This window comes from Orussus abietinus, unplaced genomic scaffold (genome assembly GCF_000612105.2).
Source record: "Orussus abietinus isolate OABI.00-Male unplaced genomic scaffold, Oabi_2.0 scaffold1, whole genome shotgun sequence".
NCBI lineage: Eukaryota > Metazoa > Arthropoda > Insecta > Hymenoptera > Orussidae > Orussus > Orussus abietinus.
The window spans coordinates 1495490-1522497 of NW_019396017.1; the positions used below are offsets into that span (position 1 = coordinate 1495490).

Genomic DNA, 27008 nt, shown 5'->3' on the forward strand with positions numbered 1-27008 from the left:
AAAATTCAAGGTCGGCTGGGGTGGAACTTTCCCCCGGTTTATTCCAGAGTCTATGGAACCATTCTCTAAAAATCTCTATCGGGGACTCTGGACCACCCCATCGGCGGTTCGATTAATAGCCCCGAAGGGAACGAGCGCGTGTCGCGAAAGACAATGTCCAGTAGCATCGGGTGGAGGGTCCCCTGAAAAAGGTCCACACCCTCCTGTGGACTCCTGGCGCCCCTCTCACCTTCAATCAAGGAGGGTCCGGACTCGCCGGACCCGAGACACCGCCGGCACGTGAAGTGCATCCCCTCGGAAAACTTTCTCCCCATTTCCCGCACCCCTCGGTAAATGTCGCACGGCCTTCGAGAGTTCCGGGACTCTCGAATCTACATGAGCCTCCCTTCCTTGCCCCCCTCGACGAGGATTCGGCCGCGTTCTCTATCGACGGGCCTCGACTTTCCCGAAGTTTCCATCCAAGTTCGGTAGGGCGCTCGGACGTGTCTCTTTGAATTCTCGCCGACAAATTTATCGGCCGGAGCGCCCGCAAGTCCGGCCCAACTTTGCGAGTCCTAGTCAGCATGTCGAGAGGAACTTTTGCGCCCTCTTCAAGGCCTGGACAATCGCGGAAAGGATGCGATGCCGCATCGACGCGATATATCAATTACACAAGGACGGCAAGAAGGGATCTTGTATTATCGACTGCAAATCGCACATACACATATAAAAATGGGAGCTTGGCCCCCACGCGCGGTGCACTGTCAACAAAATATTGAACCAGAGAAATATTCCGTTCATTAAAAAAATAATAATTTGACTCAAATAAACTGGAATAAATTGGATGCAACATTTATTCGGAATTATGACAATTTATTTGAGTCAAATAATTATTCTTGAACTTAACGAAATATTTCTTTGGTTTAACGAATGTTTTTTCTCACTGTGGAAATGGATCCCCTTTTTTATTCACGGGAATAAATGTTGATTAACCGAGAGGATAACTTACTAGTACCATCGAAAACGTTTAATATCAATGCATAAAGGTGAATGCGAATAGTAATTATATCTATAAGAAATAATTCCGTTTTCTTTTCTTATACGTTCCCGCTTCTTAACGTGCGAATGTATATATTTAACTGGGCATTTGGGGACCTTCGGGTCTACTCTGGAATTTATAAAAAAAAGGATGTACGAACCTTCTGATCCTTTTGCCAGATGCACTGTCCCCGTTTGTCCAGGACGCGGCAGATGAGCTTCGCGTCTTGGCCGGGGTTGACCTCCGTGTACTGTGGGGTCTCCTCGAATTTTTGGATCCCCTCGCAAACTGCAAATAATGATTATAACTTTAACCCTCGTATCGAATTATTTGTTCCCGGTCGATAGCACTTTTTAAACGAAACGCGGCCGAAATGTGTTTACGCGCTTCTAAATAGGAGCGCAGGGTGTATTATAGTCCGCGGGGGGTCCATTTTTACTCCGAATGTTTCACGTAAATTGTTCGCGTTAACAGAGTTAGAGCAATTATTTTTCGATACCGCTCAACTTTTTTCCTCTGGCTGAGTGTGCATACATGAATGTACATGCGTACATGCACACGCAGTCACGCAAGTGCGCGTATATCGAAATCGATACCGCTGACGTTTCTCCGCAAATCCGACCGACGCCTGGTCGCGGTTTCGCGAACCGGTCGTGCTCAGCGGCGGATTGCATTGTTAAAAATTCAATTTTTCACCGTCTGCGGGAATAATTAATAAAACTCGCTCTCGCGTGCACCTGGAGCTGGGCTGCAGGCAACGTTGGTCGAGGTTCCGCTATCTCTCTCCTTTTCCGCCCCGCGGATGCTGCGTAAACGAGCGGATTGTACGATGCCACTAATCACGAGAAAGGAACAAGGGCGATTCGAGTTGTTGCAAAAATGAGGCATGTCAGGGAACAAGTAGAGATGCAGGAGAGAAAGACCTTCGACGTTTCCATGAGAAATTTCTCCATTTTGTGCATCAATTGTGTGCATCTCATTGAATTTAATGGAAGAGAAAATGGAATAAACGTGATAAAATTGCAAGGGAATAAATGAATGTAATAAAATAAAGAAAGAAGTGGAGGAACGGGAAGGGGGGAGGAAAGTGATCGCGATGAATTTCCGAGGTTTCAGGTGGACATCGAGAGTCGTCCTTACCCAAGGGCCCGTTACTTTTTAATGATCTTTGCATTGCAGATTACCTGGTATTGGACTATGAAAAATTGCTCGTTAGTCCATCTAGAGCCAAAAACGCGACCGATCGGTTATTCGAGTCGGCCGCAGTCGCAACAGTTAATTTGGAATCTATCGTACTTCTCGGCGCGTCCTAATTGAAATCGAATCTGAAACACGTGCGACCGAAATGATATCACTAAAAGTGGAATCCGAAACTTCGACCGGGAAAAAGGGAGGGAAAAAATAGCCGCTGCAGCGTGCGCGAAAATCACTCTACCGACTCACTTTAATCAGAGGTGTGATAGAGGGCGAGCACGGCAGGGCGAATTAATCAGAGAAATGGTCACCCATTTGCAAAATTCGCCGATTCGCCAAGAGTCCCGGGACATTTGCGGATTGGCTCCATGCCCGATGATCTTGAAAAAAAGGGGGGCGGGAGGGAAATCGACACCATGGTCGTTTTCCGGGACCTCAAAAGAAATCTGCATTTCTTTTGGATTTTTAAAAAGTGTCCATTCAGGAGAAAAACCCAGAGAAAACGAAAGAAGAGATCAAAGGGATGTTTCATCGAGACCTGGATGGCTTTCGAAATTATTGCACATGTCGCGCGTCCATTTCTAGAATGGTCAATCGGACGAGTCAGGAATTCAGAAATTCATAAATCACAAGCAGCGCTATTGATGGAGCTTAACGACGCCGCGTAATGGCGTGATTTAGTGCGAGTTCAATATTGAACGAGCTTGTTTATGTACGGAAATCAACATTCGTCCTGCCTTTCCGGCTCTTCGTCGTATCCGTAGCGTCCGTTTTTTCATCGGCGGCCAGTCAAAAGTAAGAGGCTCGTCGGCCCGTTTAACGAGGGCGACAGTTACGGGAGTCCATGGTGCGGCGTATTTGCAAATAGCCGTATTGATACACGCGGATACAGTTAGTGTCCATATTTACGGAGCCGGCCGTCCCTTCGATCTGCGTACGCAAATTTGCCTCACAGGCTGTGACCAAACGCATCGACCTCGCGTTCCACATGTACACGGACTCGACCCCAACCTCGAAGAAAGGAGGATTATTCTAAGAGATATAGACAAAGTCGTCTCTAAAATCAAATAAAAGTGAGGTAAAGACTACACAATCACGACGCACCGTGAAAACTTAACCACTTTCTTCCTCCAGTTTTTCCTTAAATGTCAACTTTTTAATCGAAAGGACAACTAACGCTAATTAAATCACTCGCTCAATTCATTTCAATATCGACGCGAGATGCATATAAATAATGAACCGTGAGATTATAACATAAAATATGTTATATCCGTCTGATGAACGCGTGTAAGGAACAAAAGATTGTAGGCAGAAAGGTGTGGAACTTTTCAGGATAACGATAGGATAGGAAGTCCTGAGCTCCTTCATCCGAGGGACTTGGAAGGATTCCTCGATCTTATCAGCGGAAAGTCAATTCCATATCGGCAATCGATGCCGAAGAGAAGGCCTGTATCGAGAGCAAAGCGGCGTTCGTCACGATTCGGAAGTTTTCGGGGCCGTTTCTCGCTAACCTCGCGTTACAGTGGCGAAGTTAGGGGAACGTCGTTAGCCCGACGCCCGGGCGGGAAATTAGGGGCGAACAAAGGACGAGGGCGGAATAAAACTGCTCGGGGGACCGATTTTTGCATGGGCCGCAACACCGGTCGAGTTAACCGAGCGAAGGACCGCCAGCCGGCGGGCCAATTTCGCCGTTAATAAATCGCTTTATTGGCGCCCTTCCGCGAGTCCATTGACTTAACGACCGACTAGGCCGCCGATCCGGCCAGGATTTTCGGCCACGCTTGCGGCCCGCGAATCTGCAAACACTGAAAATAGAGACTGATATATATGAATAAGAATATATCTGGTCACGTAGGCATCCATATATGATGACATCTGATACTACATTTGATAGTATATAAACAATATTCGTTCCATACCTGATCAGACACCATTATGTCTTGATCATATGCAATTCTAAATAACCGCATACGAAAAAGTTCATGATTATACAGAATTACATATGATCGTATATACTATTTTTTCTCGGGTATGTATTTGGCGTGGAACTCTGTCGAGTTTCTTATAAGTGGAAACATCGTAACGTTCTCGAGTGACGGTGAAAAATTATACCATGTCTGAAAACGGACTCGTTAAGAGGCGACCCTCACCGAGGGGGTGAGAGCGCGACGGTGCAATTAATAAATAAAATTTGCAGTGTTACCCTGCGTGAGCAAGATCGATACGCGTCGTTATTCCGGAGGTAAGTTCGCGAATGAATTCGTTAAGGCAGCATCTCGTACCACCTGGCTCTTATAATTGGTTACGCCGGTTCGTTACAAGAACGAACAACCGGCGAGGGGGGTGCGGCAGGTATCGCGGAAAATTTGTTTCGCCGGGCGCGGAAATTATTTCCCCGGCACGGTTAAATAAACGTTGCAGTTCTTTCACCGGAAATTCATTCCGCCGCTGTAGCATATTACCTTTCCTTTGTTTGTATCCAGGAAGGATGGGGATAGGAGCGAAAAAGAGAAGTTCGAAATCGGGGACATCTCGAGAATGTCCAATTTCCAAATTTCGCTTTCATTCCGCTCTTTTGCATCAACATATTCCATTTGTCGCATTCAATTTCCGCGTTTAACGTTTAATTTTTGCCGCGCATTCCTACGGTTAATCCAGCCCGGAAAAGTGCAGCGAGGGTGCATCGGAATGCTGCAAACCGAGGAACATTTATTGCGATGTATACTGCCCATTCGTCCGAATTATGCAGGGCGATTCGCGTTAATTCATTTAATCGCATTACCTGTCCAATGAGGTTCTGAAATGGGAGGCGTCGCGTTCGCAAGAGCCAGGAGGTCGTACCTATGTGCACCGAAGGCTGGTTAAAAATGTAGCGACCGTACAATTCACGCCTGATTTCGGGGTAATCGATTATCGAGGTCGCAAAAGTCCCGCGAAAGGGGTAACGAAATAATTCTGACCAATTTGCGCAGTTGAATGCAGGACGGCGGTGGTGTGTGTACCTTTAATGTGTACCCAATGAACACAAATGGCTGACCCAAAACTGACCGACGGTCATCAGGCATGCAAGTTCCAGGCAATAAATTGCCGAGTTACTATTAGTCGATTTATTGGTATTTACTGAGTACACTTTGCATTGTTACCCCGAAATTCAACAAAGCGCGCCGCAAGGTGACCCTTGCTCGCCACATTCAATTTTTATAACGATTCGCCATTAAATATATCCAGAAAGTTAGAAATTAATAAGCCAGGGTTTTATAATTCCGAATATTGATTTAATTTTTTTTTACCACTAAGGGGGTCCCTTCAAGGGGTACTTCGCGCTCATTCGAGAGATGTCGCGTTACAATGTTTGGAGCACCCCAGATCGAGGTGTCGAAAGAGGTCTCGAGGTGCCCAAAGGGTTGGCGGAGACTTTCCAGGGAGAATAAATCTCATTAGCGCGGCGAAGTAATCTTTTCTCGCGAGACCACGAGTGCGCCACTCGGGGCGCGAGATTCTCCCAAATCTGCCGACATAAATCCAGGTGGAATAAAGAACGACGAAGCCAGAGGCCTCGGTTTATCTCTCCCGATGCCCATTAAGGCGGCCCCGATTTTAAAGGGTGTTTTTCGGAGCCGGGACAATACTTGTTCCGAGCCAGAGGCTAGTTGCAGCGGCGCGAGACGCGCGGTGATGGGTTCAACAAAAAAAAAAACGGAGAAAAAATCAGCGGAGAGTGGGGGAAAAAAAAGGAAAAAACGAGGGGAAAATAGGGAAACGGCCACGGCCCCAGGGCGCCCTCGTCATTTCGCGGATAGCGAGATCAGCGAACGGATTAATCCGCGTTGCTCGAGTTACGACTGTCGAGAGTTAACGCGGCCGCGGGGGAGACGGATGGATCTGTGCGGAAGGGGGTAAGGGGGGTCGGGGGAATCGGCAATCGGGGAACGGGGAACCACCGGAACCACCGGGACCACCCGAACTGGTTCCACCGGGACGGCGACCGGGTGAGCTCCGGGGTTGGGGGAATTTAATTCTCCGGAGGTCGTTTATCAAAACACAAAACACGGAATATTCTCACCCCTGACTCGTCACTTCATACCGCTACCATAAAACACGCATACATATTTATGGCCGGCTCGCGGGCGCTGGTCGCGCGCGCTCCTCCCTCTCCGCTGGCCCCTCGTATAGGGTATTTCGCGGTAACCTAATTTGCTCTTCATCGGGAACACAAACTTGCTTAGCTCGTCCAACACGCCGCCGACTCCATTTCCAGCGCCCGCGGCCCGGAGTGAATTATGGCCGCGCCGCTGGCCTTTTTCCCGTCCAGAGACCGATTTTCGATTCTTACGCTCCCAGGACTGACCGGGGTCAAGAGGACCCCCAAACTCAATCTCCGCTAACCGAGAGCGCCTTGATTTTTCAGGACCCCGAGACAACTTTTCGAAAAGGTGTCCTCTTCCGGGTGAGAATTTTATCGGAAGTCCCGGCGCGTCCTGGTGCACCGACGCCAGGGGATTAGTTATGCCGCGGCCTGTAGTCAGGAGGAATCTTGATTTTCTATGAATTTTTCGAAAGGCTTTTAATTTTATGAATTCGTTATAGCGCATTTCCAGCCATTGATGCGAGCCTTGATTTTTCCTCGAATCAATGAGAATTTTTGTAGAAAAGAGTGAAATCAGAAGATTTTTAAAAACTTCCGATGCGCTCTGGCCTGCCGTTGAGCTAGGTCGGATCTTGATTTTCCTCGAGTCGGAGGGAATTAGAAAAATGTCTCTGTAATTCAACGCGTTACCGCCAGATCGCAACGCGGAATCCGCTGCACCGCGACTGCACCCGACACTTCGCCGTTTACTTCGGCAGCTCAGTTCACGGTTCGGAAATTGGCGGCTCCTCCTTTGACGCGAACTTCGCCGGAGACATCTATATCAGATGCTCCCGTAGGCCCTGGCCGTAATATTAATATTAACTATCAAAGTCGGTGCAACCCTGACGGGCCGTAATTGGAGAATCTCTGCGTAGGCCTTGAAGAGGACCCTCCTCGCGCGTAATTGCGTCCTCCAGCGTCGCCGCTCTTCGCCGGACGTTTCCACCCCAGGCTGGCCATAGCTCCCCATTCTACCGACACGCGGTATCAATGACTACAAATCGGCAAGACCATACAACTCGTGTTAAAAAATCATTCGAAACCGTCACGACTCTGAAAGTGGCAGAGAAATCGAAATCCTCCTCGCTGTCGAGGAGGTTAAGAGAGAAGAGCGCGACCTGAAAATCGCGCATTTCTCGAGCGTTCGAAAAAATGAGTCCTCGAGCTTTAAAATGCCACTCGAGAGTCCCGGCGGAAGTTCGATGCGTCGTTCCGTGATCGGAAAAACGACTTTGAAGTGCACCTGTACTTCAGGTATTTCAAGGAGTTAATGCCGACAACGGTGGAATATCGTCCCGCGATGAGAACCCATTCGAGCCGTTGAAAACTACATCAGCGTAGTGCCTTCCCACGTGGTTTTCAATATCGATTAATCGAAGTCCCCATCGCTCCCAAAAATAGGAAGTCCTCGGGGAAGTGCTAATTCCTCCCCAAGGAGTTCGATCCGATGAGCGACCAAGAGAGGGTAGATTTATTCGAGTTCTTCCGCGAGGGGGAAAGCATTACCCGGGGGTGTTTAAAGTGACGTTTGGGATATTTTGAGGGAAATGCAAGGAAATCGGGATAAATCAGGACGTCTTCGGGACAACCGTCGGGGAGTCCTTCAGGATATTTAAAGGCCTCGAGTCGGGTGATCGATTTGCGGCAGGAGAATCGTAATGGTAAAGCCGGTCAAACTGACGCGCCATAACTCCGGTTAAGCCGGAGTCTCGTTTAACAAATTGCCGGTTAGGTTTCGTCACCGAAACCCCGGCTTATGGCCATCGAACATCGATCCCTCGAATTCAGATCGTCCCCCCCAAATGATAAAAAAAGAATCATAAAAAGTGAGAAAAACAAAAGAAATTCATTTTCCCCCGCATTTCGTGATATCGTTACCCCTCCGTGCCCCGACTTCGTCAAAAGGAGTCTCAAGAAAGAATTCCGGAGAACCCGGGCGGTATCGACCGGAGCCCCATAATTTAGTTTCCTAAAACGGCCCCGGCCAACGGCGAGTGGCCGTTTCGCGTCGAAACAAACGACTCGCCTAATGGCACGGGGCCGATCGAAGCGATGCGTCTTCCGGGTACTCGGAGCAGCGACTTCCGGTGCGGCCATCGCGACCGGAGTAACGACTCCAATTCCGGGGAGACGCGCCGGCCACCGGGACTAATATCCGCCCGGGCGGGTTTGATTCCCGAAACTTTCCGATTTTTATATCCGAGCTGCCTTGGAAGGTCGGGGAATAAAATAAAAATATGACATTAACGCACCGCCGCGACAGCTTTTAGCATTATTTCCCCCGGCCGGCCCCGGTTCACCCCGTCACCCCTTTCCCTCCTGTCACCTCCCCACCCGGGAGCCACTCGCTCACCCACGCCAACGACGGGATTGTGCAAATGTGCGAAACTGTGTTTATGGCAGCCCCACCCCCCATAGGGGGCGACTCGTACGTGTGCGCAACCTTTTACAGAAGGTCCGCTTCCTAGCGACCCCCCGACCCCCTTCCGGCCGCGCACACACGGCAGCGTCCTCGCGCGCTGCGCCCCTTCCTCGTGGCCGCGCGGGGCGGCTTTTGCCCCTTTTCTACTTTATTTGCTTTGCAGTCTCGCGGGGATGACATTTTTCACAGAGCCGTGTGCTTTCAACTGTTATTTCAACGAAAATTCGCCACCGGTCTGCTATTGTCCCTGATATTGCCGCAATTTTTGTCGACTACGAAACAGACCGAGGAGGGCGCCGTGGAGGGCGGGAAACGGGAAACGCGAAACGCGGTACGTGAACCGTTAAGCGCCCATTGCGAGGGACAATGACCGATGTGCCGGCCAGGGTGCAGGGAAATGTGCCCGCTTCGGGGGTAATTCTTTTGTTCCCGCCTCCTAGGTGCTCGCGAGTGATTTTCCTCGCCGTCGAGATGCCGAAAGTGGCCACGGACGCGGCGCGAAATTCGCGAAGCCCGATCTTCACGGATTCGACCGACGCCGGGATTCCATGAAAAATGTCCGTTTAACCGCAGAAATGAAAAGTCGCCTTAACTCGGAAACACCGTGTGATCTTTTCCTTTGTACCAGCCCTATTAAAATGACAATTTTCCATTTCAGGGAAGAAAGGGAAAAAATAGAATTTACTCTCCACGTATACCGCGCCGTTAAGATGAGAAACTCCTGTCCTTCCTTGTAAGAAATAGGGAGAAATAAAAATTACCCACTTAACGCAAAGTGGCTTTGGGAATTTTATTAGCCTGCGTCGACGCGTCGTTAAAGGACGAGGACCGGAGCTTGGGCCGCAAACATCCGCGGAATTACCGCGGTCGCGTTTTTACGCCCCGGGCCGAAGCCGTTTCGCCGTTAGGATCCCGCCTGTGCGGATTGGCCGTTCCGCGGGGTCGGATTAAGTCTCCAGCCCGGAATCGTCGGGCAGGTTTTGCCCCCGCGGGGTCTCGGCTTCCTGGGGATCTTGGCCCGGTCGTTATTTACCGCGGATTCGCATCTCGCGGCGCGCCTTCTCTCGGCCCGCCTGAAATATCATCCGGTTAAAGTATTCACATCGATAACTCCCGCCCTGCCCCGCGAGCCCCGGACTACGTGCCTATTTCCGCGATACGTGGAATCGAGGATATTTCCCCGGGGTGGGATTGCCCGGCCGCGAAAACCGTCTACTTTGCACGCCATCCCGTGGGGCAAGGGCCCTGTTTCTGCCGGTCCGTTTTTTTTTTTTTTTTCACGAATCGGATCGTTCGTCCATAACGGTCAACCATGGATCGTCGCCAATCGATGCAATCGACGTAGCCACGGCGATATCTGCAGTCTTAGCGCTGCTGACAACTCTTGCCCAACGGATGCACTGAGAAAAAAAATCTCATTGAACTAAAAAAATATTCTGTTAATTCAAAGAATAATTATTTTACTCAAACAAACTCGATTAAAGTTGGATGCCTCATTTCTTTGTAATCGTGACAATTTATTCGAGTTTATTTCAGTCAAATAATTATTCTTTTTGAATTAACAAAATATTTTTTCTTAAGGTGAGCTACTGTGAATTTTCTCAAAGACCGAGCTGGCACGAAATAAAGAAATTTAGCGTATAATTAATTTACAGGGAGGACAAAATGTTACGATAGAGAAGTTTTGAGTTTGCACAGATGGAGGTAGTGGCTTCGTGCACCTTGATTTTTGTTATGGAAATTCATGAAATCGAACCACCCCGATGATGCAAATATTTCCCACGGTATCGAGAAATTTCAAACGAATCTCCTTTGGTAGAGGTTTGCCGGATAGTCCGCGTTTCGTCGTGTTTCGCGGTAAAAGGTCCACTTCCGAGTGGATCTATCGAAGCTTTGTCGGGTTTTCACCTCCCTCGAAGGGGTTGAAAGGAGCGCTCGGAGTGACTCTGAAGAGGTGACGAGAAAAATCGGGGGCGTTTTTTGGGACACTCGAAGCTTTCGAGGCGAGGCCCTCGACCACGGAATCGCGGACCGGGACAGCGTTTCGCGGTGATAAAATAATCTGCCCCGGAGCGGGGTGCGGTGAAAATCAATCGACGCGGAAAATCGAAAAGCTCGCGCGTTTGAAAGACTCTCGAGAGGGTCGCGCCGAGGTGTCCGTCATCGGCCGCGCCGAAATAAGGTTGACGCCAGCGCGAATCGGGGGAAATAAATTGAAACGATAATTAAAAAAAAAAAGTGGAGGAAGAAATTAAAAACCGAAGGAATAAAAAAAATACGGGACGAGAGAGGGACAAAGCGACCCGCGAATCGTCCCCGCGACAATTATGAACGCCAGCGCCGGTCAATTCCGCAGCTACAGCTGCCACACTGTTTAGGTATGCGAAACATTTTTCCGCACCCGAAATGCACGAGGCATTTCAAATGGCCCGGAATGAGCGTTCCAATAAGCTCCTTTTGGACGTCGCCCTTTATTCCCGCCCCTCTTGGCCACGTCGCGACTCACCGGCCATGTTGAAATTCGCATCCCCCCAGGTAACCTGGTTATTTACTTCCCCGAGTCCACTCCCGGGGGATTTTTCCGGGTTCCTCGGAAAAATGTAGATTTTCGGACATCGTACTTTCAATTGATCTCCGAGGCCACGCATATCACGGAAGCGTCACGAAAAGAAACAGCTGATGAGTGAGATTTACTATTTCGTTCTAGAAACAAAAAAGCGGTATGGACAATAACAGAGTGAATTTCCGTGACGCCCTCTGACAGACCTGAATTCAATAATAAATAAAATCTAAGAATTAATAACTTGGTCATCTAGAAAATCAGGCAACCGATACGGTGTAAGATATTTAAAGAAATTACGGTGGTTATATTTGTGTCATGTCTTAACCATCGCCTGTCTGTAATCCTATTTTCTTTATCTCCCTTTAATTATTAAATTGCCAAGTATGGACTAACTTTGCCCTTCTCGTCGCGATCGCGGCGCTTTTGAAGTCAATGGCCCGAATCTCGCCCGGCCTTTTCCCTGGCCGACAAAAGGCGCAACAATTGCGGCGCTCTTTACACGTGCCTCTAATAAACGCAAAGAGCGATTGTACCGCCCCTTTCGTAGCGTTTGATGCACGTGAAAAATCCTGCAAAACGTACACGGTGCATTGTGTACATGTACCGTGCGTCGTTACGCATAATGTACTTCATCCCGCCGTGCGAATGATGTCTGATGATTCGGGCCGATGTATGCACGCTAGTGGATACATATTCGAGAGTATGTATGTACGTGCTTTGAATTACGTGACTCGTCACACAGAGCGGAGCTTAACGTCAGAGCTTGTTAATTACATCCCCTGATACTCGGCTTGCGAGACGAAGACGTGTCTGCGATAAGCCGCTCTTCGCGAAATAACAGAACGAAGTACAGGGGGTGCGAAGGCGACGATAAAGGAGAGAAAAAATGAAAAATGTCAAATTTCAACCCCAAGGCATAAAGAACACACCCTTCAGTTTTTCTTTCCCTCAAATGACGATTCCCAACGTCGCCGTAAAAATAATGTTTCTACTTAACTTCCAAATTAAATCCATGAAATTAATTTTCCTCGAGCCCGATTAATTCGGAAAAGTACTCCAGGTATTTAATTCCCTCGTATCTAAGGGCGGATTTAATTGCCCGTCTAATGAAATCCCGTGACTGGACAATTCCGACCTTGGAGTCGTCTCGCCTTGGCGAACTTTTCCCCTCGGTTAATCGCAGAGATTCACACAAAAGTCCAGACCGGCCATAGTCTGCGGTAATAAGTGCAAAGTAAACGATTAAATATCGCCACCTAGCGGAAGGGCCGCTGGTGGCTCATTAACCCTCATTTGGAAGGCGAGGAGCGTCTTCCTCCTCAAAAGAGACAATTCCGGACCGCGAAGGGTTGTAAAGGGTCGCTTTATGCCTTCGTTAGGGGAGCCAAGAAAGTGCATAAATTTAACCCCCTTCCATATCTCCGACTCGGATTTGCGCAATTACACACGCGGCACGTGATTCCGTCATCTGCGGCCAACTAATCGATGACGTATCGATTCTCGATTCACCGTCGGCTTATCGCCTCCTCCCTCTCTGTTAACTATATTTCTTATACGTGATTCTCGCCACCTCCCCCGAATTAACAAGAAGAGGCCACATCAATCCAGTCGAGGATTTTAATCATCTTAATGCAGATTATGTAAAAATAAATTAAATTAATCATCGTACACGTGCCTGCTTATTTTGATTCTAGACCAAAATCTATAAAACTCATTAAAATCCCCGACCACATTGATGTAACCTCTCCTTATAATTCATGACCCGCGTAATCAACCCTCGGATTCATTTCAGACACAGTAATGGCCGAGATGACCGGACCCGGCACCGAAAATCTGCGATTTAAGCATATCCCAGGAACCAACGATCTCCACGCGAGCGACTGGGATTCGTTAAAATAACGTCAGTCGAATTTGCACGGTCTGCACTATTCCCTCATCCCTGACCCTCATCAACATATGAGTAGTTAGCGTTTCAGACCCTCGCGGAATGCAAGAAATGATCGGTCGATCTCTTCAAATATTAATCAGGGTTTTTAACGTTGTACCGACGAAGGCCCTGTTAACCACGCACTTTTTGAAAAACACAGTACCATTTATTAATTTGTTATCAAAATGCAAAATAACCTGGCATGAAAATTCAATGATGGGGATACGTCCCGGCAATAATGACCCGTGGTCATCGAGATCGTCGGATAGCAATAAAGGGCAACAATAACGAGACCTCAAGAGAGAAAGAGGTGGGATAGGGCGGATAGGAAGGGGAAAGAGAGAGGGAAAGAGCGTCGATTGGGGGCCAAATGAAATTATAAGGTCGTAGCTGTCCGCTGGCGTTGGATGCCGGAAATAGTGGGTGGTGGGCGAAACTCAGGGGTGGCTTAATTGGCCGGTAATTGCCACTGTCTGCGCCCGCGACAATAGACGCGAAGATTGGAACTCCACCGAATGACACGGAGGTGCGCGAAATGCGCTAACGATTCCAAAATGGCTTCTGAGAGGGGGGGCCTGTAAGATCGCTAAACCAGCCATCGATATGCGTCGCGAGTTTTCAGGAGTTGGAGGTTATGTCGCGCAAAACAACCCTTAGTCGGTGACACCGCGAAACTTTGAGAAGCAACGACCCGTTTGTGGTCCGACTTCCAGTTTAACGCGAGAAATTAGGGAACAATGGGACGGGTCGTAACAAGGGGTGTTCCTTTCAACTACCATTTATTAAGGGATGTATGCGATTTAGGGAAATGTAGATCGGGCACAGGGATTGAGACAGAAGTCGCGGAAAGAATAATTCGCAATTATTCGCAATTATTCTCGAAATGGCCACTCGCGGTTCAACGGATGAAACCGATCAGAAGGGTGGGTGGCGTTGAAAGGGGTTCTTTTTTCGTTAAACGGTTACCAAGGGAGACTTTTAATTGCGAAAAATATGTTTTGTCTCCAGTGATCGAGATCGAAGCTGCGAAAAAATTCCTCGCACCCTCCCTTTCTTCTTCGTCAGCGTGGGCTCCTGAAGAACACGCACCGCGGCTGATACAATTATTAATCGCATCCCCGGGCGGAAAAGTTGGCCAGCGTCGAACGCGGCGCGGTTCGCTGAGCCAGCGAAAATATAATTAGATTGTGCCGAGGTTCAAATTAATTTGATCGTTTTAATGAGCTCGCTTTCCCACGGGCGGGGTGAGCACTCGCAGCTGCCCTCGCCGAGGGCGGGCCGCCGAGTTTTTTCCAATTAATAACGGAGGAAACGTCGGCCAAGTAACTAGTTTTCCGCTTCGGTCGTAATATAGCCGCAGAGGATTCGGCCGCGTTCACACCTGCGAGTCCGCGTCCGCAGCCGAAACGTCGGGCCAGAAAAGCGGAGACTTCCCCTCCTAAAATTTGCCTTAACCCCGTCGGATGGAGACGGAAGCCGAAAAATTGAACAAAAGGGGTAAGATCTCGAATCGAGGCCAAGAATGGTGCAGCCCCCTCGGTCGTTCCTCTGTGAACGCAGCCTGATTTCGGAGCACCCGGTGCATCCCTCGAAGAAGTCAAGTGGATCTTCCATTTGCAGTTCGCTTCCCGGCCCGGGGCGGCACTTTGCCCGGCCCGCAATAACGACCTCTCTAGTATCCGATTCGATATTAATCTTTTAATTCCGTCCCTTGCAATGAGAGAACTCAATAAACGGGATATTAAATACGATGCATAAATTATTAGTCGCCGTTCCCGGGCGACTTCGGCGTCGCTGTTAGGTTCGGGTTCTCCAAAATGGCGGCCGTCTCGCCATTTTGGATGGCCGGCAAGCTGGCAAATATCCACCCTCCAAATTCGCGACCCTTCCCGGCTGATCAGCTAGCCGGACCATTGTTCCTAAAGAATAAGCATCGTCAAATTTAATTACCGAGAGAACCGGAACGACACAGGTAGCTTCTTGTCAAGGCCCGAAGACGAGTCGGAGATTCACTTCGGGTTCGCCCGGGGGTTTCCACAAAGCGCGTACCTTCGCGCAGGCACTTCTTTTCTGAGTGGTCGAGTCGCTCCTTTGAGACAAAAGCCGTCTTAATTGCGGGAAACCGTCCGAGCGGAAGCCATTTATAAGAAATTAGTTATGGCGGCAGGCCGGGATCCCCTTTACTACGGAAATGTGTGGGCGGGGGGCAAAGGGGCCTGTGAAAAGGGAAAAGTCTTTTCCCCATTCAGATCCGGACCTTCTCGAGAGTTTCGAACGGTGAGTTTTCTCTCCTTTATGCCGTCACGAGGGTCGTTGGCACGCCGGAAGTTGGTACTTGCTTAAGTACAGTCCACCACGAACGCCCTCTCATGGGGTTTCCCAGGAGGGGTGCGTTTATACGCTTTCTCGAATGGCAAGATGTTCGCTTTTTAAGAGAAACCCTTATTTTTTCACCTCTCCGCGGGATGAAAACTCGGTGACGTTCTTTAAGCCCCTGGACGTTTTATTTCCCGGATCTTTATGGGTTATTTCAAGAGTCGACCGAGAGAGAGCTTCGTCGGTCACTTCCCAGGCGGTGAACTTTTTAAAAAGCCCCGACTTTATGGTACGTCACTTCGAGGGAATTTCGGGGACCGAGTAGCCGCGGTGAGTCGGAAAATGGAATCCCGATAAAAGGTTTAAGAAGTACGGGGGGGGGGGAAACCGCCGAGGAAAATTTCCCTGCAGCTTCGGCTATCCGCGACTGCCGAATCCGCTCGGCGAGCCAAAAATATCCCTTACGGGGCGGATTAATTCCTTGGCATATTTCATTGGGTACAGTTGTTTTTCCAAGCCCCGGCTTCCATCGGCAGCATTCGAGAAACGCCGTGTAAATAATGCGTGACGGGGAAATAATGGCTTTCCGCGTGCTCGCAAAAAATCTTCCCCTCTTTAATCCCCGAGTCACGCAGCCCCGCACTGCGCATTATTTTCACTGCATTTCCCGGTATGTATAATACCGTAAGCAGTACAATCGCGGCCTTGCTCTTTGCCCGAAGCTTTTCCGCCCTTTCCGCGCTTTCCATCCAACGTGCGACGTGGAAACTCGGATCCTCCCCTGCAACGGCATTCACCGGCGAATCCGATCGATTCTCCTCTCGAGGATTATAAACATTGTTGCGAATTTTACGATTTTCGCATCGGGGTCATCGTTGTCAAAAAAAGTCATCAACCCCTCGCGTAAAAAATTTCGACCGCCTCCTAATTAAAAGGTATTTGCATATTAAATCCAAAATGGGTCCCCACGACCGCCACACAATTTTTTAAATCTTCAAAAGGAACCTCCGCAGGTTCGGCGTGGGTAAAAATGATGTAATTAAAAATTAAATTTGTAAGCCCACCCACGAAAAGGGGGAAACCGACGTTTACCGCGCTTAATCGTCGAGTTACGGTGGAAAGCAGCCCTTAGCTTTGCCACTTCGCGCCGTCACGTGCCTCATTATAGTTTGCGCGTAGAAAACGAGGAGGAAGAAAAAGAGCGGGAGAGGGATTTTCGAAATAAAAAAAAAACGAAAAGGGGGTGAAGGAAAACGTTGTACATTCCGGTAATGAGAATGCGGACCCCGCAAGACCTGCGTTACCCTATTGGCGTAATTGTATTAGGGCACACCCACGTGGGGTCGCCGAGCAAGTGGGCTTAAGGTGCGCCAAGTAGCCAAGTGGGCGCGATTTGCGTACGCAACGCGACTCCGTAACGAGGGCGCCATTAAAAGCATTTCATTCGTCATTATTTTTCCAAAGACTTCCCGCCGACTCGAGCGCGAGACCCATTTTTCTACGACCAGACAGACTGTAAAATTGCAGGCAAATAACTGCCAAACTAGGGAAAAATCGTCATCGATTGATCCAATAAATATCGAGCTCAACCGATCCCTTAAGGTAAAAATAAGAGCGTTTACTATTGACTATTGAAGCTACTCAGCGAAACATAAAGAGAGTATAAAATATTATTCGAAAACCCCGGATGAATAACCGAAAAATATAGGCTTATCCTAACGCGTCCATATTTTCCCTAAAACTGAAGCGATTGGTTGGTACAATGTAATGTATTAAAAAATTCCCTAGCCCAATTAGGCGGTGGAATTTCGCAGTCGGAGAACGCGTTATAACGGTCGTTTCCAATTCCTCCGTTCCGCGGATTCTTCTCCGGATCCGCTGTTTCGTTATTCCGGTGCGGCCCTCCAGCGGTTGATTTCGTTATTCCGGATGATCGGCCGGGTTGGAATTGTTTGCCGCGTCGAGTTTCCCCTCTCTCTCTCTCTCTGGCTAATAAATCAGAATTCAGCGCGTCAGGTTGGGGGATTCGGGGGGACGATATCGGGCCGATTTTCGCCGGGATATCGGCGAAGAGCGCGGTCAGCCTATTCGCGATCGCCCTCGAAAATCCCCCAAGACGCGCGAATAAAGCCGGAGAGTGAAGAATGAGACGCAGGAGTTAAGTCCGCGTCTAGTCAGCCGTCAGTTCGTCTTCCGAGGCGTCTTCCGAGCGAGCAGAATGGCGGAAAAGAAAGGATCTCTTATTGATTCAAAGGAGGTCGGGGAGAGATCTCCTCATTGTGTCCCCGGGTAAAGGGATGAGTCCTGGAACCTCCCTTCGATTTCCACTTTGATTCTCGCCACTCCGCCCGGTTTGGCCGCCCGACAACAAAACCTGAACTACTCGAGGTATCGAGGATTCGTCGAGGGAGGATAATCCAAGTCCGATCGCGATGTTTCCCCGGAAAACCTCGAGGAAATGTGACTCTCACTGATTAACTAAGGGAGATATCGAAAAGAATCCTCCCTCTGTTTCCTGGAATCGAGAGGCAGCGGCTCGCAAACCTCCACTTATCACCCACAGTAATTTATTTTTGAAATCCACCATTTTCATCCAGAGGACCCTGGTTAATGTTTGCGTTATTTTGGTGAACAACTCGGGGATAAATATTTTCCATCCAATCTGACGCGCTTGAATCTCGTCAAGACCACGTTCCGCGTCTACACCGCGCTGATGTATTATGGATACATGTATTTGGCGCGAAACTCTGCCGAGTTATTTTTTTTTTTTAATTTCCACCCAGATCGTACCGTTTCCAGTGAGTGTGCCCGCCAATATCATTCTCCGTTGGATAACAAAACCCTAATTAATCGAAGGGACCGAGAGTTCGCAGGGGGGAGGATAATCCGAGGTCGATTGCGACTTTTCCTCGGAAAACCTCGGAAATCCTCGTGGAAACGTGAGTCGGACTCGACGCACTGATTAACTAAGGGAGATATCGCGTTTAAAGGGGGAAAATCCGTCCTTTGTTTCCGCGAATCAAGGGACAGTGGTTGGCCTTCCTCCGCAAACTTCCCCTTATCATCCGCACTTTTATCTCAGCCTAGTTCACGTCCGAAAGGGACAATTACCGGATCGTATTACTCGTGGTGACCGTGCACGCGAATATCGCTCGCCGTGGGAACTTATTCGTTAATACGGCTGGAGTTAGCAGTTAACTCGGGAAAATAATTACCGCGATAGCGAGCAGTGTTCGCGGCTTTCGAGCCCCGCCCTATACAGCGGGAAATTAGTTCCTAGAGCTAAATAGATATTTTCCTGTGCGTCAGCTAAACAGATTCCGCCCCGTTCTTCTCTCGGAGGGAGATACGCGGTTTTTCTCGCCCACGCGTAATACCTTGTCCAGGATAGTGGCAGGATTTACAAGACTAATCTCCGGAAAATAGAAACGCGCGAAAGACGGCAGGGGAGGGAGCTCGAATAAAAAGAAGCCGAGGCGACACTCGCAGTACAGCCGTTAAAAATTCTTTTTGCTCCTCTTCCTTCCTTGTAACCCATGAAAAAGGAAAAAAAAGATAAATATGCAACGCTTACGCATACTAAAATGAAGCTACTTAACGTCAGCACATAAAACGAGGAATTACTACATCTAGACACGACGATACGCGACCTAATCTAAAATATCGCATTCCTCAGATCCGTCAATTTTTTCCCGATCTAAAAATCAGATTATAAGCTGACGATACCTAAAATTTAATTGAAATATTCCTAGCCATAATCCACCGGAATATCTTACAAATGCACGAATGGTCCGAAGACTTCTGTTTTTCAATCTCGAAATTCGAGTTTCACCATTGCCTCCCCCATTATCGATTCTTCTCGCAGCGATTCCGTGCGATGGGATTCCTTAAAGATGGTTTGAAATTAGTTTCTCGGGAGTAAAGGAGTATCTCTTCGAAAAAGGAAGCTCCGCGAGAGGGGGACGGAGTGCATCGTGTTAAAGGGTTAGAACTCGATAGAGGAACCCCTTTTTTCGAGGGGTTCCCTCTCGTTCCCTCCTCACTTCCCTCTCACCTGGAGCCTCTGCTCGAGAATGGGTCGACATTGTTTCCCGTCGACGCATTACTGAATTATCCAATTTCCGCGGGTAATTTTCCATCGGCGGGCGAGCGGGCCAAGCGGGAAGGGCGGGCGGCCGGGCCGAAGTTTAATTCCGCAGTATAAAACCCGGTAAATTGCACTTTTTCTCCCGGCCAGCCTTTTAATAAGCGTTATTCCGCCTCGAGTGTAACGAATGTCCCCTCGCCGCGGAGGGTCGCTAGGTCCGCGCGCTGGGAAAAATGAATTAGAATCGCGCCGTGCCGCGTTTTGCTCCAATTTCGGGGCGCCCCCCGCGAACCCCGGGGCAGACGTCTCGCAGTTAAGCGACAAAAACCCATTCGGTTTGAGACAGAGGATATTTCCGCCCTCTTCAAAGAGAGCTCCAGGTCCGGTCGTGGCACTCTACCCGAGTTTTTCCCAGGGCTTTTTCCTTTTCCACGGATTTATACGAGGTCGCGCGGAGAAATCGTTTTCTTTTCTTGTTTTTTTTTTTTTTCCCAAAAGCGAGTCACTCAATTTATATCTATCTCGATATCTCGGTATCTCGATTTATCGTGGTCTTATCGCGCGTGTCTAATAGGGACTCCGTGTGGTTAAATGTAGTAAAGGTGGATGGACGAAAAGGCCACTTTTTGGGGGTCGTCGTCGAGTTATAACGCTCGGTCGACGTCGATCGAAGGAGCGACGTTAACGGAACATGCGGTTGAGTGCGGCGAACAAGTATACACGGAAGACGGAGTCGGTGCGGGCGCGATTAACATCGTTTGGTCTGGTACAATTTCCGTGAAGACACACGTACGAGTACTCGCACATGCCGACATGGCGAGTCGCGGCTAATTACGGGCGAATATTTGACGATCCCCGGCGCGAAACAGCTAGACGAGCTCAAACGTTTTTACAGCGCGAATAAAGTTCCGGAGTGCAGGCTGCAGTGGCAGGTGCAGTAACCCGCGGATGGGCTCTTACTTTTTCCCCTTTCTCCTCGTTCCCTCTCTGTCTCCCTCCTTTTTTAACACTTTTTCTTTTTTTTTTTTTACGGCTCGCGAGCCGACATTTCCATGGATCCCCGACTCGGAAACAGACCGAACCTCCGAGGGCCGACCTCCAAGTGCGCAAACATTTTTCCGTCGAGCTCGGACCTCGAAAGGGGGAAGGAGGTTAATAATTGATCGAGACAAAGGAGCGAGAAGGAGCCAAGGATTTCCCTCCTTCCTTATACATCCCCTTGGAGGGAGAGTTAAAAAATTCGAGGGCTGTAGTGGCCAACCCTTTCGCGAGATCGCCCTCTTGGAACGTTCGTTCCCTTAATCAGAGAATAAATCCCCCGGTCGAAATATTCTCCCGTTGTGAAGTTTCGGCGAGTTCTGCGGACTTGTAAAAAAAAAAAAAGAAATGTAGGGAGAGGGAGACTGCAACGTCGGTAAGCCCGCTCGATAAAACTGCAGTTTCCAGGCCCCTTAAATGAGTTATATACCGCGCGGTCCGCTGAAACAGGACATTCCACTCGGTGCGTTCTATCGCGACGAATAACTCCATCGCGCTCGCATTCAAACGAAACTAATTTCCGCGGAATGAAGTTCCGTTCTCAAAGTAACAACTCGGCTCCTGAGCGACCCGGTTCCACGGTTCTCGGGCTTATAAATTCGTCCCGCGTCTCGGTTGCTGGAGGTGCGGTCGCCATAACCTCAAAATATATCGGTACCACCTCGCCCTAAAAGGGCGCGGAATGTACGTTACTCCGAAATCAAGAAAAGCCACGAAAAGTCATTCAAAACGCGCCAGACCCAACGGAGATGCGTCGCCCCTTTGGCGTCACTTGCAAAACGCGCGTTTTCCAACGTGCGCGGTGCTTCCGCACCGGATCCGCCGCGGGCCGCGAGGTGCAACTAGGTCGCGGAGATCCGCGAGGTTCGGAAACGGCAAAGGGGACGCGAGATATTCAAAAAGTCCGCCATGGCCCGGCAGGATGCGTCGCCGCGTGAAAAACGCCCGGTCCTAAGGCGCGTTTTCATCTGCCAACTTTTCGCCGGGACGAGAACGCGAAGTTCGAGAACCCTGAATGCATCGGCCTTGCATCCAAGTTACGTTCTTCCGGGAAAAAGGTACCGCACAAAGGTGCCGGCGGTACTATTCAAGGACCCGGCCACTTCTTGCCGGAACTTACTTAAACCGCGGGAAAATCGCGTCCAGAATCAAGCGAACGCGTTTTCTAATGAAAGGGGTAAAGTTTCTTACGACAAAACCCGACACGTTGAAAGAAAAAATAAAAAGGGCAGAAAGAAAGTAGAACCATGAGATATCATCCAAATGGGCTGAAATTGCTTCCGATGAATACCCTATTTTTGAAAATCTCAAGATGTCCATCCCCAAATGCCAAAAATCAACCTCATAAAATTCGCGTCCCGCTTCGTCGCAGAATTTCAAACCGCACCCCGTTTACGAGGCGCACAGTGGGCTAGAATCCGAAAATCCTGGCCAAAAATCGAGAAAGGTAGAAAATTGGTCAAACTACGACGAATTTAAGGTGTTTCGGGTCGCTGATTTCAAATTTGTACTTTAAATTAAAAAAAAAAACAAAATAGCGGACCGGCAGCAACCGCATGTAACCATTTTTTTCGTGATAAATGGTACTTATGATCAAAATTAGAGCATTGAAATTTTCTGCTTAAATGATTTCAACTAAATCTCATTACCAAAAAGCAGCAATTTTTTTCTAAGAAGCTACATACTTTGATTCGAATAAGATTATTTATATTTTTCCTTAATATGATTTTAATCTAACTCAGAGGTAGAACGGCAGATATAAAACCTAGGTAGCTAAAATTCCAGTATTACACGCAGGAAACCCTGCTTCACAAAACTATGTGAATTAAAACAGAATTGGTTTTGCTAACTTGGTTTTTCGATTTTTCGCCAGGATTTTGTGATTCTAGCCCACCGTGCGGCGCCTCAAAACGTTTGCGAGGATCGCGGAGCATTCCGCGGGACCGGATTAGCCGTGGACTTTTTAGCGCGCATTACGCGTGCAATCATCGCGGCCAGAAGCAACGAATTACTCATGACCGGTTCGACCTCCCCAGGCTCATATAATCCTGGTATTGCAATCATTCCGGCGCGTAACGAGTGTTTTAAATGCGCGTCAACATCGTCCCGCGCGAAATTGGTGTAATGCGGTGATTATTGCCGAGGGCGGCCGGCCGTGGGGCCGTTAAATATTAACGCGGCCGAATGCGGCTTATCGAGCGCGGATTGGCCGATATCCGGCCAATTGTGGCCGGCGAAGGGCCAGCCGCGGAATAATCGGCGTGCATCTTTTAGTACGCCCGTCTGCATTCGGGGGGGTGCATTCGGGGTGCGTGGAGGGTGCACGCACTAATTCAGGCGCGCATTCTCCGGAAAGCGAGCTCGCGATTGCGCGATTTTCAAAATGTTGAACATCCGCATCAAAGCAGTGTCTGGAGGTGCACCTGAGGGGATGCAGCTGGGGTGCATTCAAGATAGACACAATAATTCGGACGTGTGACCCCGAGAACGTTTGCTCAGGATCGAGCGGTTTTGAAAATTTATAAATCCGCATCAAAATCTGATATCCGGGGGTGCATGCAGGGTGCATTCAAGATAGACACAATAATTCTCACGCGGGTCCCCGGAACGTTTGTTCACTATCGCGCGATTTTCAAAATTGTTTAAATCCACACCAAAGTATAACGTTCGGGGGGGCATCCGAAGGTAAATCCAGGGGTGCATCCAAGGTGCACGCACTAATTCAGGCGCGCATTCTCCGGAAGGCGAGCTCGCGATTGCGCGATTTTGAAAATGAACATCCGCATCAAAGCAGTGTCTGAAGGTGCACCTGAGGGGATGCAGCTGGGGTGCATTCAAGATAGACACAATAATTCGGACGTGTGACCCCGAGAACGTTTGCTCAGGATCGAGCGGTTTTGAAAATTTATAAATCCGCATCAAAATCTGATATCCAGGGGTGCATGCAGGTTGCATTCAGGAGAGACACAATAATTCGGACGCGGGTCCTCGGAAGGTTTGTTCACTATCGCGCGGTTTTGAAAATTGTTTAAATCCACACCAAAGTATAATGTTCGAGGGGGCATCCGAGGATACATCCAAGGTGCACGCACTAATTCAGGAGCACGTCCCCGGGAACGTTTGCTCGCGATCGTGCGGTTTTGAAAATCCGCATCAAAGCGTGGAGTGCGCGCGCGCGCGCGTGTGTATGCAATATCTAACCGGAGTACCATCGAGGAACTGGAGCACCCGGGCCGAGGGCCATGGATAAAGGTGGGCTGAATTGTAAAAAGGGGAAACAGACGCCGCGGGATCTCCGCTATTTTTTAATTTCGTCCATTCAGTGAGTGGCCCGATGTTAAAACGGCACAAGGAGGGCCCGGTTCGACGGGGGTGGGGTGGGGTGGGATTGTTTAAAAAACGCTTTTTCCTCAAAACTGAGACAAAAGGAACAGAGCTCGCCTTGGTTTAATAATTAAACTCGGAAATTGCCTTACCCGTTCGCCGAGGGTCCTGCTCAGCGACTCCGGAGGGATGCGAAAGGACACTTCCCTTCCCGCTCCCGAGAGCGCTTTCCACTGTGATTTTTATGGAATTTAATTCTGCAAGCTTTCAGCAATCGTCCATTCCCCAGATTTCGGTACTTTTCTCCCGGCCCGAGTGCAGCCAGCAAAATGCTAAACGCGGGATCCTAAATATTTACACGTCGCCGTCGTAAAAAGCCCCGTAACCGCCGCCACCCTCGCGACGATATTTCTCTCGGGGCGGTTTCCACCGTATACGTTCGAATCAATCGAGAGCGGCCCGAGTCTTCCGGGGACATTAAATTATCGGAAACAAGTAAAACCGGCGTGCGTCCTACAAAACACACGTTTGACTTCTTTAGTGCCCATGAACGGGGAGAGGGGGCGATTTCGCAGCTCGCGGCTTCCTCGGTGAGAGATTCCCTTCGCTCGGGGGAACGCGGGATCAAATATCGCGGAATCGCCAGATCCGAAAAATCCGGATTTATTAAGGACCGAATTTACGCGGAATCGGAAGAGCCACTCGTCCACCCCGCCTGGGAGAAGGAGCAGAGCGAGATCGGAAACCTCGGCGGGCTCGAAAATTATATTTTCCAACTTTACTCCCCCTCGGAGATGCACCGGCATGCAGTTTTATAGTACGTAATATAACCGGTATTTTTACGCCCCGATTTTTTACTATCTCCACTGGATTGTACTTTTCAGTGGATTTAGTGCGTCCCGGCCATCTCCTTACCGTAGTTTTACGTCCGGCTCTCTCGCGGAATTCTTTTCCGGTTTCAATTTCCCGCCCGCCCTCGAATCGATCGTCCGGCATTCTCGCGACACTCTCCGAATTATCGTAAACCCGGCCGCGCTTCGCCGTAAACGGATATGGGGACTAAGGAATTAAGAATCAGGACGAAAATTGCAGAGTTCAGCTTACGTAAGAATTGCAGGGTCAAAGTTCCAATCCACCTGGATTAGGAATGTCGAAAGAAGGTGGAAATGCAAAACGACACGGGTGTTAAAGTTTCGATAAATGTATCAAAGGGATTTCGAGCAGCTCCGACGCTTATCTGATAAATATTTATACCTAACAATAAACCCGCCCTCCTGGCGTAGTCCGACACGATGTAAACTCGGCGACAGCTGCATCGCATCTGGGCGGGAGAGGGACGACGTCGCGTCAGTAATTCCTTTAAAGCCCCGTCCACCTAACCTCAAAGTACAGAGCCCTGAAAGTAGCTGCGGGACGTAAAAGGTCCGATGTAGCGTCCTAGCTAACGTGATAAAATCCGCGCAGTTTAAGATACGGAAAGGATAAGTGTGAAAAGCTCGTTAAAAAAATTTGAAAAACACGCTCCTACAGATAATACTCACAAGAAATATGTATGAACAAATTTAAAGAAAATATACTTAGCGGATGTCAGGGCCTTCCTTAAGGCGTTCACGTTCAGATAATACATACATTTTTAAACGATTCGGTCCACCCAGTCGTAGTAAAGTTTCATAAACGAGACCCTTAACCACCGCTTTCAACCCACCTGAAGACGTCCCAAATACATCAAGACACGAAAATATTTATAAAAATTTCTCCAATCTGAGTGCACCGAATCGTTTGAACCTCGAGCAAGCGATTATGGAGGCCCTAAGGAAGAACGCGATGCTCATGAAGTTTCTTTTATTTTTTTCAAAAATAAAAATATGTGTCCTTGATTCTAGTCTGGGATGCACAAACAAATTATTTGAAAAATGAAATTTCACGAGCTCTTCCTGAGGGCCTTCGCGATCACGTAGTGAAGTTTCAAATGATTCGGTGCACTCAGTTTGGAGAAAAGTTTTATAAATATTTTGACGTTTGATATATACGGAGTGACCCTTTCAGGCCGCCTTAAAGGTGCCCGGCGACCTTTCCAGAAGGTGCAAGACCTCAAGGATAATCCGTAGAGTGGCGGAACAAAGGGCGGGGGTTGCCGGAAGACAGTCCATGATCGATCCGAAAGTTTCACATGATTCAGTGAACCCAGTTTAGAGAAAAGTTTGATGAATATTTTAACGCCTTGATATGTACGGACTGTCATCCCACTTTAAATGCGCCCGACGACCTTTCCAGAAGGTGCAAGACCAAAAGTAAGTACAGGATCTCAAGGATAATCCGTCTAGTGGCGGAATAAAGGGCGGGGGTCGCCGGAAGACAGTCCGTGATCGATCCGAAAATGGCCGGGTCCGGTGGGCAATCTTTTATCCCGGGCCCTGAATCTCAGTGGCGGAACGACTCCCTAAGTGGTAAATCTTGTCCGCGGCGGGCGGGCCCGGCGGGTGACTAAAGTTGACGGCGGTTACAGCGGAGGGCGCGCCGCGGCGCGGCGGAGTTCCGAAGTTCGGGCCGAGGGTACATCTCGATCGAAGTCTATGCCGGTATCTGGTAGACGGTATGTAGCCCGCACTCCATGTACCTACACGGAGGTACATAAGGCGCGGGGACCACGGATACATAATGCAAACAGTTTGGGCCAAGCTCCGGTCACAAGTTTAACTTAGTTTACTACATAGGCCGGAGGTAATTGCATTTACCCTGACGTCTGTACGTTTCGCGCGATTCGCCGCTCGCGGACCATAAATGAGGACACGCGCGACCGGCCCGCAAAACTGCGCGCCAAGTTTTCCCGCTGCCGACGCCAGCGCCGCCCCCCGGCGTCCGCCGAACTTCCCTTAACTATTCGTTATTGTGCCGGCGATATTGCGGTCTTTCGTCAAAGCCCGCGGAATTTTATGCCCCCTAGACCGGCCCGACTCCCCGACAAAACCCCGGACCATTCGACGTATGAA

The 27008-nt window shown here is 49.2% G+C and overlaps 1 protein-coding gene across 1 annotated transcript in view; it reads right to left on the reverse strand.

The window, feature by feature from the left end:
• Positions 1–27008, reverse strand: part of LOC105697873 (hemicentin-2) — a 73578-nt gene that overhangs the window by 23315 nt on the left and 23255 nt on the right. Inside the window, exon 2 of the mRNA XM_012421604.2 lies at positions 1179–1306. Within this exon, the coding sequence (XP_012277027.1) occupies positions 1179–1306 (128 nt within the window). The remainder of the gene's footprint in view (positions 1–1178; positions 1307–27008) is intronic.